This window comes from Hemicordylus capensis, chromosome 2 (assembly GCF_027244095.1).
Source record: "Hemicordylus capensis ecotype Gifberg chromosome 2, rHemCap1.1.pri, whole genome shotgun sequence".
Lineage (NCBI taxonomy): Eukaryota > Metazoa > Chordata > Lepidosauria > Squamata > Cordylidae > Hemicordylus > Hemicordylus capensis.
In genome coordinates this window covers 191877896-191893761 of record NC_069658.1, presented here as the reverse complement: position 1 = coordinate 191893761, position 15866 = coordinate 191877896, and the positions used below count along the sequence as shown (strand labels likewise).

The 15866-nt window shown below is 48.4% G+C and overlaps 1 protein-coding gene across 6 annotated transcripts in view; it reads left to right on the top strand.

The window, feature by feature from the left end:
* OLFM2 (olfactomedin 2) overlaps positions 1 to 15866 on the top strand; it is a 283573-nt gene that overhangs the window by 167534 nt on the left and 100173 nt on the right. For 5 of the 6 annotated variants that reach the window (XM_053300615.1, XM_053300613.1, XM_053300614.1 and 2 more), the window contains one exon: positions 7097 to 7246. In XM_053300615.1, coding sequence (XP_053156590.1) covers positions 7097 to 7246 — 150 coding nt within the window. Of the gene's footprint in view, positions 1 to 2492; positions 2616 to 3347; positions 3459 to 7096; positions 7247 to 15866 lie in introns of all 6 variants that reach the window. The other variant, XM_053300618.1, reaches the window with a different exon arrangement.

Here is a 15866-nt window from a genome sequence, read left to right as displayed (position 1 = left end):
TTCAGCCAAATTTGGAATCCTCCTTTTGATATGGAGTCCTCCGGCCAAGAGTCCTCCTCTTGCTGAAACTTTGGCTCCAAATTTGGCTGAAGCAAAGCAGATCCCCCCAAAGCTCCATTCAGGGATGTAGCTATAATTGAGCACATGGGTTCAAATAACCCCAGGTCCTAAGGGGCCCCCAGATCCACCCCTCCCTATTTTCTTCATTATCTCCCACACTCCGAGGGACCACTGGGGAGAGGGGTGATCATGGGTTCCCTCACCCTTAGCTACAGCCCTGGCTCCATTTAATTGAGGATCCCCCCACCCCCCAAAGTACCATGGTGGCCCCAAATTAAAGCAGTGCTGCTTTGCAGAACCCTAGTAAGTATGTGTAGATACTATACATAATAGAAACTCCCAAATGCAGCTGTAATGCACTTAACAACTCCCTTCCTTCAGAGTTTTACTAGAGCACTAACCTGAACTGAGAAAGCAAGTCAAATCTTCTGTATGATTAATTCTCCAAGACAGGATGCATGGGGGCGTGGCAGAAAAGAGGCGATTGGCTGACAGAGAGCATGAGAGAATTCCAGCATTGAAGCGGAGAGAAATAATGGTGGCGGCAAGGAGGTGGAGGCAGGCAGGCAAAGCCCCGCCAGCCGGGAGGAGGAGGCAGTGGCACGGCCGGCCTTGGTCCGCCCGCTGGGGTGAGACAGCAGTGGGGGGCCCTGGCCTGGCCACACGGAGGAAGTGGCACTGGGCATGCTGGGATGGGGGGGGGAATGGACAGCTGGGCCCAACTAGAGGTGCAGATGCTCTGCGCCCGGGCCGAATCGTAGTGTTTTAATATTTAATATAAGTTACCTGAAGCCAGGCTTCAGCTGGGATGGGATTTCATCCGGCATGTATATCTTTAAAATGGAATAGAATATAAAAGAAATAAATGGGAAATCATGCTCATCCTTTTCACACTTGACTTCATAGAACTTTGCCATCCCTGCCCACATATTTCCAAGTACACCTTCACAACCATGAGAACTAGGAACTTGCTTTTGTTAAAAACCATGTTAAATTCATAGGACGTCAGATTAAACTTGAATTTATTTGTCCCGTATTTCGTGCTGTGGGACAAGTGCTCAGAGATGCCCATTATACATACAATTCAGAGGATAAATTCTTCAGCCAGATTTTGGTTATAATTGAAATGTAGGGATGTGTGAAAGTGGGTGTTCTTTAATTTTGTTTTTATGTCAATTTTAACTTTTTCATTTGTTTCTATTTTTCCAGTTCTTTTAAAATTGATTTCTGCTGTTCTATTGTCCATTATTTTGTTTTATTTTTATTGAAAAGACCCCAGTGTGTGTTTCTTATAAGGCCTCTGTGTGGTGGCCATGTTTTTTACTCATATGTTCCTTCCATTGGAAGAATGGAATCTTTGGGTACCACTTGGTATCGCTCACTGATGATCATTAATGCGCTCTATGTAAATTCTGGGCAGACTGCAACATTGCATCCAGAAGGAGAGAACATTAGGCTGGCTAACAAGGGTCTGACCTAGTTTGCATTTTCTGTCCACCCCCCATGCCCCTCCCTCTGTTAAGGGCTGCTCCTTCTGCTCTGTTTCCCAAGAGGCTTTCGCAATTTTCTTGCATGAAGGGATGGATGGAAAGGAGGGACGTCTGGACTCTGCAGAAGACTCTATGCCTATTGCTTGCTTGCATGATACTTTTCTCAGACTCTCTCTCCTCTCCTCCCACTTCCAATTTCTTAGCAGACGCCTCTTTAAGAAACTGAAATGGGGGTGGGGAAGAGACAGCCCAATGGGTGATGAAGCTTCATGACATAACAGGAGAGGACAGAATAGGTCACGCCACAACTCATTCCGTGCGTTCGGCGTGTCCCAGGGCAGGCAGGAGCTAAAAATAGCATTAGCAGCTCCATATTTAGTTAGAAGGGGAGTCGAGTGAGTTTTCGAAAGGCATCCTGTATGTGTGGGCTGGAAAGGGGAGGTGGCCTTTTTGGTGCCGATCACCACCTCATTCTGGAAAGGGGGGAAAGAGTGCAGGCGGTGCTGACTTGGCATGAAACCGCTGTGACAGGCTGTGCTCTCGTAGCCTACAACCCCGGGGCATTCCACATCCCTGGAGCACTTGTGCAAGCAAGGCGCTTTCATGATCAAGCAGTGCTAGGCCAGAGGGTTTTCTCTTCCTTCTTGCCATCACTGAACACTTATTGTTCATTTCTGCAGCAATCACAGTTCCTCGTCTGTGTTTGCCCGTCTGTCTATCGGAGTCCCCAACATTCCATCACGTACTCTCAAGGTTCCGTCATACTCTAGAATGACCAGGAACAAAGAACCCAGGATGGTTTTGCAGATTTGAAGCAGGCTTGATTCTTAATGGGTTGGGTAGGGGCAAGGAGATGGTTTATCACCCCCATCCCAGTGGTGTCCCTGAGTGCATCCTCTTAATTTTTTTAATTTATTTTTAAAATTTATTTGATTTATACAGGTATATCACCCTTCCAAAAGTGGCTTACTTCCTCTCGTAGTAAGCCACTCACTCCCATTCAGGAAAGTGAAACACAGTCCTTGAAGACAAGGTTGCTGTGATCTACCCATCACCTGACAAGAGGTAGCCCTTCTCTCATTTTCCTGCTGGGCAGGGGCAGCCCAGGATATTGCAGCACCTGAGGCCAGGCACCAAATGCTGCCGTGGGGCAGCTCCCTTTCAAAACCAGCCCTGGCAAGCTCTGAAAAGTGCAAGGGGGCAAGGAGAAGGGAAGGTTGCTAACAGCCTGTTCTTCTCTCTTCCTGCTTGTTACAAGCTGTGCAAAGAAGGTGATGAAAGGGGCTCCCTGCAAAGCTTGCCAGGGTCAGATCAATCCCCAAAAGCTGCTCAAAGAGTGATGGCAGAGGGCATCTTGCCACCCCAATAACTTGCCACCTGCCTCCCCTCATGAAACCCAGCTCTGGGGGCTGCAGCCCTCAACCAGGGCCCAGCTCCCCCTGCTTATACCCCACCCATTATGTTGCTAGCGTGTGTCTATATAGTCACGAAGTGTTCTCTTCAGTTGTAAGAAGCAGATTAACCCAACCTGATATGGGGTGTGTGTGTGTGTGTTAATACTCTCCCAGACTTCCCTGCATCCCACATTCTTCCTCCATTGCATAAGGCTGCGGGTGGAATGGCAACAGTACATCATTTGCTGATCGGTTCAGCCGGGCAGCAAATATTTACAGAGATGCCATGTGCGACGGGGGCGGGTGGCAGGCTGGGGAAGATGAGCTGAGAAAAACGGCACATCTATTACCAGGCTGTTGCAATAGAGCCTGGCCTCGCGGGTCTCTCTGGTTTCCTAATCAGGGGAACTCCACAGGAAGGAAGCGTCAGAGTTGTAATTTGAAGCCGATCTCCGATCTCCGACCGCAGGGAGCGCAGGGCAGTGCACTGCTGCTTGGAGCAGCCAGAATGGAGGTAAGCATCACCTACGAATTGATGCTTAAAGGTGCCTCTCACTCCCCCCCCTCACCCCTGGCGGTGCCCACACCGGCCACTATTAGGTAGATATAGCCCCTCCCTGCAATTGCCCATGTTAGGGCAGGGATTCATTTCCTCCTCCTATCTCTTTTCTGTCTTTTGCTTCTCTGATCATGAACATTGGTGATCAGAGGCGGAGGAGGCACTTGGCTCTATCAGCCTTTACCCCATTGCAAACAACAACAAAAAATCCATGTGCTCTACCCTGGTACACATAGTGGAGATCCTTATCCATTAATAGGTTCCTCCAGCGACACCAGAAGTTTGTTGAAATTCTCTAAAAACCTCCATCCGGACCTATTTCACTAACCCTAAAATACAGTGACCAACCCAGGAGAATTGCCCTCTCATGTTCATCTTCTCTCTAACCCTAACCTCCCCCTCTCTCTTGAACCAGCATGCAGCCACTGCAGATTTAAGTCACCTGGTCTACCTCAATCGCACTTGTTTTGCCTGCCTCTTCCTATTCTAACCGCTTGATTCCCCTCGATTCACTGTTTTTCTTGTCAATTAACTCCCTGCCTATCTCAGAAACCATCCCCATGTAGGTTGCCAAGCTAGCAGCTGGTTGAACAGCCAGGAGACTCACTAGGAGTTGTGCCTCCCCAAACTCAGAGGTTACTGCTTTCATTCCAATGGTTATTATTGAATGCATTGCTTTTCTGTGTTGATATCCGTGCAAGTGAGTTTCGTCTATCAAATTCCCCATGTTAATAATCTGGTTTGCGAGTATAACCGTCAATGACTTATTTTACTGATTCCTCAAATGAGATTGTATATTTTGATTGCTTTTCAATAAATGTTGAATTTATTTTTTATTGTTTTATTGTCAAATTTATAGACCACCTTTTATTAAAACAATCCCAAGGCGTATGAATATTTTTCTGTAGAAGCTTGTTGTCCCCGTTTGTATCGTCCCCATGTCTACACACGTTAGCCTTTGCTGCAAAGGTCGCTTAGTACATACGAGTCTTGCCCCATGTGTGGTATGTGTAAACTAGGGCTCAGGCCCGGTTTTCATGTGCACTAGAATGAGGTTCTGCTAGAGTTCTGAGGTGTTTGAATAGACTGTATATCACGTCAGACAGCAGGTGAGGAATCTCACTTACGAAATTTCCCACAGGCAGAAAATTAGTGCTACTGGAGGCAAGCTGAGCTAGAACCTTCTCTGATAGGCTGGTTTCCTACTTGCTGGGCATTTGTTATAAAGGCCAACACTTAAAAACGACACACACACATACACAGTCTGAGATGGTACTGCCTCTTTCCACTACATGGGTAAATCAGGCCTTTTAGAATGCCCCCAGACAGCTCAGTAAAGGCAATTTAGCCAAAGGGTCTCAATCTATCGCCTTTCTTTTTGTGGGGAAACGCAGGCTGAGGTACTTGAAGTCAGCCTTTGGGCTTGGTTCAGTCCATTACTGATGGACAGATAGAGAGCCCTTTCTCATGATCGGGAGAAAGGGCTCAAAAGGGGCGAGGGGAGGAAGCCTCGCAATGCTTTCCTCCCCCGCAGATGGGCTCCCTGTCAGTGTTCCCTCTAACAGGGATTCCCAGATGTTGTTGTCTACAACTCCCAGCATCCCCAGCTGCAATAGTCTTTGTTTGGGGATTATGGGAGTTGTAGTCAACAACATCTGGGAATCCCTGTTAGAAAGAACACTGCTTTCTGCCATTGCTGGGTGGTGGATTGCCCACCCAGACAATTGCCAGCTGCTTCCAGCAGCATGGAGGTTTGGGTGCAGGGAGGCCCCCAGGACTCTCATAACGCACCATGTGAGTGTGCAGTGCATTATGGGGAGCCTACCAGCACAGGCTGGGAGGCTACTCATGTGTAGGTGTTGCATGGAGCCCCATGGCACTAACACCCAATCAGCCAGCCAGGGGTAAGAGCATGATCACACCTTTAACCCTGGCTAACAGCCAGGGCTCCCTACAGGGTTGCTGCTGCACTGCCGCTGCATGTGTGAACAGCTTTCAGAGTTTTGCTTGCTCTAGCCAGACCACTCACAGCTCTCCTCAAGGCTGGGATTTTGGAGCCAAACCACTAGCATCTGTTCCAGAGAGTGCTTCACTTCTAGTTGTTTGCAAAGCAAACAACTCCTGGGTTTGTCTAGTGATTACAGCTGTGGCAGATGGTATGGGGACTGTTTCCCCAGGCTTGGTGCTCTTTCCTCATCCTCGGGGGATTTACCTGCCATCTGTAAGCACTGCTGAGAGCCCTAAATCCCTTAGGTCTCCAGTACCATTGGCTTTGGTGCCAAACATTCCTATTCATTGTTTAAAGAAGTTGCAACTTTGTGCAAACCCCCCCCCCCCAATCTTTTATGCTCATAAAATTATTTTCAGGTGTTGTGTTTTGTTTTTGCTTTGAAGCCCTGTGCCTAATTAAATACCCTCAGTAACTCAAAAGCTCATTTCTAGATTTTCAAATATTAGTTCTAATACACTCCCTGTAAATCAGTTAAATTATTTTAAATGGGTTTTAATTTTGTTTTAATGAGTTATTTATTTGTGTGGTGTTTTGTTTATTTTTAAGTCTGTTCTTCTATTTGTGAACCACCTAGAGCTATCTGGGTGAGGCAGTATAATAAAATAAAATAAAATCATAATGCTTAAAATATTATAGCACATCATATACAGTGCAAACAAAAACGGTTTTCAGACCATGATTTTGATGAGGGATGGGGCTGTAGCTCAGTGGTAGAGCATCTGCTTTTCATATAGAAGGCCCCATGTTCAGTCACTGGCATCTCCAGGTAGGACTGGGAGAAACCTTGGAGAGTTGCTGCCAGTCAAAGTGGACAATACTGAGCAAGATGGAGCAATGATCTGATTAGTTTCCTATGTATCTAAACCAGGCCACATTCACACGTAACACGGAACCAGAGTTTAAGGGGCTAGAGGTTCCCAAACCTGAATGTCTGAATGCAGGACAGCCCCTTGGAACTTGTGTTCCATGCAGAGAGTAACCCGAGGTTCCACTCTCCTAACTCCAGTTTGTACCCTCGGATTGTAGTGAGTTTTGCCACCCCAACCCAAGGTTTAACGCAGCCTGCGTTATAGCCACATTTGGAAGCGCAGGCTACGTTCTCTCATATTGGAGTAGAGGGAGGAAGCTCCTCCCTCTCTCCAGCTGTCATTGGCTCTGTGTGTGTTCCTTATGAAAGGAAGCTACACAGCCGGGTCCTCCTCCTCTCTGCAGTCTTGCTGACTGCAGGCTCCCTGCTCTCCGTTACGTCCAAATTTGGACAGGAGAGTGGGGTGGGGAGTGGAACCATGAGTCCATTGGACTCGCTGTTCTACATTATGTGCAAATGTGGCCCCATTTTACTACCAGAGGACCCTGCAATGTTATGAGGATGTTGAGAAAATTATATCCCTTGCCACTTCCTTGACTTGGGAATCATGACAATTAAGCAAGTCTGTAATTGGTTTAAATGTGTGTGGATGATCCTAGAATGAATGGTCCATTTAGTCTTGTCCATTTGCCAGTTCATACATTCTGGAACTGAGGGCAAGTCTGAGTCCTTGAAGTCTTTAAGCAGTCCTCTTTGTTCTCTTTCTCGCTGCAGACTCTCTTCCAGAGCCCTGATGAGGGTTGGCAAGTCTACACCTCTGCTCAGGCCTCCGATGGCAAATGTCTGTGCACAGCTGTCATCCCTGTCCAGGGCACCTGTTCAAGGGACCTGCGCAGCCGGCAACTACGGCAGTTGATGGAAAAAGTAAGAAATGTGTTTCTAATTTGGGGTGGTTGTGTGGTGGTGGCTTAAAGCTGCTGGGATCAATTGTCCTCTGTGCTCTTGGAGGGTGTGTTTGAAGCTGCAGAAGTTGCCAGCTTCAGATCACAAGTTAGTTAACACAGCACTTCACCTCTTTCTTCCCTGTTTGCAACTGCTCAGAGCTCCAGGCCCACATGAATTCCTTGCTGAACATGATGGGCAAGTTTTCCCATCACTTGAATCAGATTGGCTTGCATTATGGGGAGATATTTTCCTCCCAAATTGGGAAATGTGGTCAGCTTAATCTGAGCCAATCTGCATGTTTGAACCCTGTTGCACCTTTGAATGGGGATGTGAGTGGGGTCTGATCCCTATTCCCCTCCCATCTAGCCAACACAGAAATACAAGCCAGAAAATATGAGTACCTGCTTCCTGGCTCCATTTAGTATCTGAAATGGCCCCTTTAGCTGTGTGTTCTGATTCCCATTTCTCCGCGCCTTATGAGATCCATGAGTCTTACAAGAATGGACTTCATCTCTTATTATCTTGGGAGCTCTGCTGTCTCCATTCCCCAGTGCCCTTCTACCAGTGTTTCCTGTAACAGGGATTCCCATATGTTGTTGACTACAACTCCCATAAATCCCCAGTCAAAGGCCATTGCAGCTGGGGATGGTGGGAGTTATAATCAACAACATCTGGAAATCACTGTTACAGGGACACTGCCTTCCACTGTATCATGGCAGTGAACCATCTTTCCCATTTCCTGGCACCCAGAGCCATCCATTCCCAGTCCTCTTCCTCTAGGCAGCACTGGAGTCCATTCCAGTTCTATGGTTACATTACAGAGATTGATGTCCCACCTTTTCCAGGTGTTCACTGGGATAATGAAAAAAAGCATCATCTTCACAGCCTGCTGTCCCATTGCTGAAACATGTAAAAATTAAAATTCACATTTAACGGAGAAGCACAGGCTTTGTCCCTTGTTTCTCACCCAAAAAGCCTGTTTCTCACCCCAAAAACTGTTTAATTACTGCGTGTCCTCCCCCACCCTTTTCTCCCACCAAATTTAATTGGGAGCCAGAGACTTTGATCCTTCTGTTTGTTGTTCTTCTTCTCAAAGACAGTTCTGCTTCTTAGGATGCAAGGGAGAACGCCAAGAAGCTTCCTCTGTCTCACCTTCTTCCACTTAATGAGATGCAAATAGTGCCTTTATTGCTCCGCATGGAGCAGGAGCAGCTGCATGGCAGGCTGAGCAGTAAATCCCCCTCCTCAAGATTAATTGTGTTAAAATCTTATTACAAAGAGAAGACGGCTTCTTATTGACTTCACACGTGCAAATAAAGTATTTATTAGCCAAATAAGGATCGCACCAATTTACAGTCACAATTACCGGAGGCCTCCACACAAGGGAACCGCACGCAGGAAGAGGCTGCCAAGCCCTGTTCTTGTACGGATTTGACAGCTTCCAAGTAGGGCAGGGATGGTCCAGATCGCACTCTTCCAGGCAAACTCTTGATAGCGTCTTGGAAATGCCTGTTGGGATTTTGAAAATGCTAAGTAGGTTTCCAGCCTTCATGGTGTGAAATCAGAATCTGAAAGAGTGCCGAGACTAGACTATGACCTTGAGTGGGTCTGAGCCCACAAATCAGGGGTTGGAGGCAGGTTGCCCTGGGCAAAGTGAGAAAAAAGCAAAAAGGAAATTGAGCACATATCTAAGAATCAATGGGCTTTGATCTCACGACCAACAGCTGGGTAGAAGGAGCATCCAGCCATGCTCCAAGCCCTGTGCGCACTCCAAGAAAGGGTGCTGTGGTGGGAAAAATCAAAGCAGGAGGAAGGGGAAGTGATCCTGTGCAAGCTGCAATCTGGGTAGAAAAGGACAGGATGTGCTTTTTCTCCACCCTTGACACTGTGCTAGGCCCCTGCTAATGGAGCCAGGAGGTACCTTGTAAAGTGGCAATTCTCTTATATTTAGACTGGGGAGAGCAACTGTCCCTATCCAGCCCCAGCACAGCATCCCTCCAGTGGCTGTTGCTGATGTCAACATTATATTTCCATTTCTACCATGAGCCCTTTTGGAACAGGGAACCATCTTATTCATTTTCTATTTTCATACACCGCTTTGAGTGCTTTTGTTGAAAAGTGGTGTATAAATATTGGTATTTGTACTAGTACGAAGATGTGGCTTGGGCACTGCTGTCCTACCCAGAAAATGGCTAGCACATGATTGCTTCCCCGTCCTCCTACCTTGGTTTTTGCCAACACATGACTGCTTCTCGGGTGCATGCACAGGGCTTGGAGCCTGGCTGGGGCTCCTCCCACCCAGCTGCCAGTCATGAGAACCAGCCCTGTCTTTATATGAGAGAGGCTGAATGAATGGGGAGCATTTTTTTTAATATAAAAGAAATGCTAAGGTCTATTTCCCTTATCAAGCAACAGAGGAGGGGCATAATCAGAGGTGCTCTAACCCCTGGACCTTGGGGACCCGGCCCGTGGCCTCCAATGGACTGTGGGGGCTACAGGGGATCTCCTGCCGCCACCAGGAGGCCGCCCTGCTCCTTACCACGGTCATCTTACTTTAGTTACTTTACTTTAGCTGCCAATGTGTGGAGCAGGGGTGGGTGGGTGGTGAGCCGAGCAGGCCTCCCCGCACCCCGTGGTGTTGGTGGCTGGAGTGGCCACTGGGCCTGCCTGTCCTTGCAAACTGCGAGGCACTCCTTTCTGTGCAGCTCAGGAACGCCTCACAGTCTGCAAGAACTACTGGTCAGGGCCAGACAGGCAGGCCCAGTGGCCACTCCAGCCATCACCACCGCCACTGGGAGCGGAGAGGCCTGCTCGGCTCACCCCACCCCCCACCCCACACATTGGTGGCTAAAGTAATGTAACTAAAGTAAGATAACTGTGGTTTGGCGTGGCAGGGCAGGTGTGGGATGGTGAGAGGAGCCACCACCCCCCAAATGCAGGGGGGCCTTGTGACGGGGCGCCCTTCTGGTGGGTTGGTCCTCACAGCAGGGGGCAGGCCTTGTGGCAAGGGCAGTCCAGGCGCCAGTTTTGCCTACATGTGCCCCTGGGCATAATCATGCTTTTATGGTGAAAGAGTGGTGGATATATATCCTTTCCTTTTGAGGCGGTGGACTGCAAACAGCATGGATGATTGTCTGGCCCAATTAAAATGTACTATTAGCAGTGCAGTTGCTCATGAAAACTGTATAAAGTTGCCTTATTCAGAGCCAAGACCATTGGTCTGTAGCCCAGTATTGTCTGTTCCGACTGGCAGCAGTTCTCCAGAGACATGTGTGGGGGCAGCAGGCCAAACTGCTGCCTGAGGCGGCTGTTTCATCTGCCTCATTCGTGGGCTGGCCCTGCACTTGCCCCTCTTAGTTTTTTTCCAGAGGTCGGAGATGCAAAGAGACAGACAATGCTTCTCACTGGGGTTCTGTGGTCTGAGCCGCTGCTTGAATACAGACAGGTTCCGAGCTAGAGGTGGTACAAGGCTTCAAGTGGCAGGAGCTCAGAATGCAGACTGCCACTGCTTACATTCCGGCCCTATCTAGGATTGGCCCCAGCCTCCTTGGAGACGACCCCAGCTGGAAATGGTGCTTAAGCCTTGCTACGACCCAGCCCTCCTGAAATGCCTTCTCCCATCTTCTTTAAGTCAAACAAACAAAACAAAATACCCGTAACCTGAGTGAAGAGGTAAGAGGCAATGGGGAGGGCTTACTGCCACACAGCTGAGGCCTTGTGGGGCCTCGTCTCCCTGAAAGCCAGGACGGGTAGAATCGAGGGGGTGGGGTGTGTCATAATCAAACCTAGCATTTGCAGAGCACTTTCAAGTGTTCAAAGTGCTTCACATGTATTGTAATCCTTACAACAGCCCCATAAGGTAATAGGTCATACTAGCTGAACCCGCACAGAGCATCTGTGTGCTAAGACTTTGTTGCTCTCCTTGCCCCCTGCTACAGCGCCTGCTTTATTGCTCAGTGTCAGCCACACTCAGGCACCCCCTCCCTGCTGCTTGCTTGCTCGCCCACTCGCATGCTCCCTGCCAGTCGCTCGCCTGATCGCCCACACCCTACCGGTTGCACACTTACTCGCCCCTTCCCTGCCGCTCTCTCTCTCACTCCCTGCTCACTTTCTCACTCACCCTTCACTCACTCACCCCTCCCCACTGCTCGCTCACTCACTCACCCCCTCTGCCATTCACTCACTCACCCCTCCCGCCGCTCACTCACTCACTCGTCCGTCCCTGCTGCTTGCTCACTCACTCGCCCCCTTCCCACTCCTCTTCCCTATCTGCATATGGAATGCCCACTGCCCAATCACCACGTTGCTTCTGCTCTGTTACCTTCAATTGGTAAAGCACTGTGTGGGTGGGGCTTGCCACGTACGACCTTAGCATATTATATATAGAGAGTATTCCCATACTAGCTTAACTAGCACCTGCACGCTAGTACTTGATTGCTCCCCTCACCCTCTGCCACAGCCCCCCTCACCTCAGAGATCTCTCCACCCTCACCTGAGCTGCAGTCCTGCTCCTCCTCCTCCAACCCGTTGCTTCCACCCCCCTCACCTCTCTTGGTCATGACTGCAGCGTTGCTGGTGCCTATTGGCCAAGCTGCAGCCCCCTATCCCCAGAGACCTCCCCACCCTCACTTAAGCCCCACTCCTGCTCCTCCACACAGCAGCAGTTGGATCAGGCCCTTCCATCCTGCTGCCACCACCATGGCCGCTCGTCCCCCTCAGGCCACTGACAGGCCCATGCTCGTCCCTTGCCTGTCTGCCTCCCTCTGCCAGTGGCCCAAACAGCAGCAGTGGTTGACTCGGTAGCCCCAAACAGCAGCAGTGGTTGACTGGGCCCTTCCTTGCTGCCACCGCCATGGCTGCTCATTCCCTTCAGGCTTGAGCCCATCCCTCGTCCTTCCTTGTTTCTCTATTCCCCTCCCTTTCTCTCTCTTTCTCTCTCCACTCGCTCTTACCATCTTTCTTCCCCTCATCCATCTCTCTCTCTCTCTCTCTCTCCCTTTCTGAGTTAACAGATCTTGTTCATCTTGTTTCCTCATCTAATTCACACAGTGCCAGCCTCCTTCTCCTGAAAGGGCTCTTTCCTCCCTCACGAACCCTCTCTTCGCAGACCCCTGCCCACTATTATTTATAAATAAATAAATAAATAAATATATATATATATATATATATATATATATATATATATATATATATATTCCTCTCTTCTACAATCAAGAACATCTTCCGACCAGTAACAGTAGCATTCCAACTGACCTTAACCATCACAGACTCCTCCTCCCTATCTGCATATGGAATCACCACTGCCCAATCACCATGGTGCTTCTGCTCTCACAGGCTCCTCCTCCCTATCTGCATATGGAATCCCCACTGCCCAATCAGGTGTTTTTGCTCATGAACTCTCATGAGAGCTGCCACGCATGGGATTAGCCACGGGTATGCCTTAAAGAATTAAATACATAGATTGAAGATGGTGAGCTGAGGCGGATAGAGAGTGGCTCTCCTAAGGCCACCTATTTTTTTTTTCACTTTATGAATATATTCCTCTTATTTTCCACTAGTAATATCTGAAGTGATGTGCATTATTTCTGGGAGTGGGCAATACAAGGGCTGCAGAAACAAGTGATCCTGTAGCCCTCTGCAGGCAATCAAAATGTGTACTCAAGTACAAAGGTACTATGTCAACTAACCACACCCTTCGGCATTAATACACTCTGTGGCCACACACCCTGTTCTCCCCATGTTCAGCGCTCCCTGTGATTTGGAATGTTGGCCATCCAGCATTCTAAATAATGGGGAGAAACTTTCCCTGGTTACAGTCCTTGCCTCTGCAGACAAGAATGGATTATGAGAGGGCAGAGGGAGGGAGTACAAAGTGAATAGGTGCCAAAGGGCATGGCTAGCTAATGCATTGCTGTTCCCCCTGGACCTGGGAACAACTATCCAGATGTTTATGTTATGTTATGAAGAACATGACAAGATTGCACCTTTCTGCATTCCTTGCATCCGCAGGGGGCGGCGTGCATGGCTAGCGGGTACATTCCCATTCCCCCTGTACCTGGACTCAGCACACCCACCTTTTGAAGAGGGCTTGTCTCCCTCTCCCAGGAATGTGCGGAGATGTGATGTGACATCTTGATGTCATGTCACCACTCCAAATTTCCCCAACCCTGCACTACTTCACTTGCTGCCCCTTGTGGGTGTGCGGAAAATGGGATATGCATTTTCCACTGCTTGACATTCAGGGAAAGAGGGTTGCTGTCTTTGGTAGCAGCCACATATCCCTTGTGTTTTTTTAATTCCACCCTCATAAAAGCATCAAACATACCAAAAGGAAAGCAGTCAAACATCTCAGCTATAGCCTAGAATCATAACATATTTGTAAGTCAGAAAACCCATGTACTGTAGTCTTAAAACAGCTGTACAAAACAAACTTAAACAATTATTTAAATATAATATTTATTAAATGATAAATATAATAATGTATTGAATATTCAGCACTTCTGTACATTTTGTATGTATGTATGCATGTATGTATTTATTTATACATTTATATCCTCCTCTTCCTCCAAGGAGCCTAGAATGGTGTACATGGCTATGTTTATTCTCACAACATCCCTGTGAGGTAGGTTAGGCTGAGGGATAAGTGATTGGCCCAGAGTCACCTAGTGGGTGTGATGGCTGAATGGGGATTTGAATGTGGGTCTCCCTAGTCCTAGTCGCAACACTCCAACCGCTGAATTTTTTTTAAAAGGATGGATGGAAGGATCAGAGGGGCCACTCACAGACAGAGCCACCATTGCGCTAATGGGATGCCTCTGAGTACCAGTTGCAGGGGAGTAATGGCAGGAGAGAGGGCACGCCCTCAGCTCCTGCCTGTGGCTTCCAGCGGCATCTGGTGGGCCACTGTGCGAAACAGGATTCTGGACTAGATGGGCCTTGGGCCTGATCCAGCAGGGCTGTTCTTATGTTCTTATGGGTTCAAAGAACCAGGGCCGCCGTGTTTCAGGGGCCGTGCCTCATGCCCCAGCCATGCTCCTGCGTCTGATGTCAGACACAGGGATGTTATTTCGTTTGCAAACGGAGCCATGCAATCACATTTGCAGGCAAAACCAGCGCCACATTCTCAGCATGGCTAGGAGCGACTCTCCCTGACTTTAAAAGGCAAGGAGAGCCTCTCTGGCCATGCTGCAAATGCGGCACTGGCCAGACTTAGCTTGGACGTGGGGCCGCACGGCTCCATTTGCGAGTTAAGCTATGCCCCCATGTCTGAGACGCATGGGACGTGGCTTAACTACATGCCCTGCATCTGATGCCAGACGTGTACATCTGATGCAGGGGGCGGGTCTTGGGGGTCAGGGCGGCGGGCTGAACCTGGGCCACCTCTGTTCTCCCTCCGCCCTTGGGGCTGCCAGTTGTGTTTCCAAGCACCTTTGCAAGACTGATATGGCCCAGTCATGCCCCTCCCGCGTGATCTCCTGCTTCATGAGCATTATCTCTGTCCAACTTTCTATCACTGCATTCTTGCCTGCATTTTACCTTCAATGTAAGAGCTTTCTATTTGCATTTTCCCTCCCTCCCTGCACATAGCTACTCTGTGTCCACCATTAGGATCATTGTTGGCTTTCTGGGGCATTTGTTTCTCTTTCGGGGCCATTCAGATTGCAGAAGGACAGTGTAAGTCCATGGGCCCAACCGCAAAGTTAGTAGTTGCTTGTAGCTCATGCTGTTTTATCATGTCAGAAAACACAGGCTGAAGTGAGGCTGGCCACAGAGAAGACTCAGTATATTTGCTCTCTGAGCACAAGGGAGCCAAGGTAATGCTAGAAAGGTTAGAGCCCACACACAATAAACACTTAAGTGATCATCAGCCACTAGCCTCTCTCTCTCTCTTGCTCTGTGTCTCCCTAATGGGGCTGCAAAGGAAAGGCAGCTAATTTTCTCAGCAAAGATCTGGCTTTATCACCTACATTTTCAGGTCAGAGTATGGGACAAATCACACTGATATATCCAGTGCTTAGCATGAGATTACGTTCGAATCACTATTGATCACTTGTAGTAAAAATGCAGTGGCCAAGACAATAAATCTGTCTCCTGTTCCTGGGGAAAACCTCATCCTTATGAATTTTAAGCAGAAAATAAAAGAGAAAAGAGCCTCTTTAGGGCAGATCCACACTACAAGCCTAAATCAGTGTTATGCCCTTTTAATTGTCATGGCTTCTCCAAAAGAATTCCAAGGATTGTAGTTTGACAATGATGCTATGAATTACAGCCTCCTTTCACAGATCTGTGCTTTCTGGAGAGAGGAAATGTTCAATTATCTTTTAATGCCGTTAGTGTCAATTTGCTTTTAGAGGTACTATAACATAAATCAGGCCACCCTATCTATAAAATTCAGTATGGTGTCATGGAGATTGTTACTAGCCAGTCTGTATCAGAGGATAAATTGTGCCATAAATTGTGGCTAGGGAATAGGGAGTGATAGTCCAGCAACGGCTGGAGAGCCTCATTGGCCACCCCTGGTTAGAAGTTGAGATGTAGAGACTGTCCCCTCATGGTGAACGTTCTCATATTTTTGCAAGAGGAAATGTAAATGGTCCAC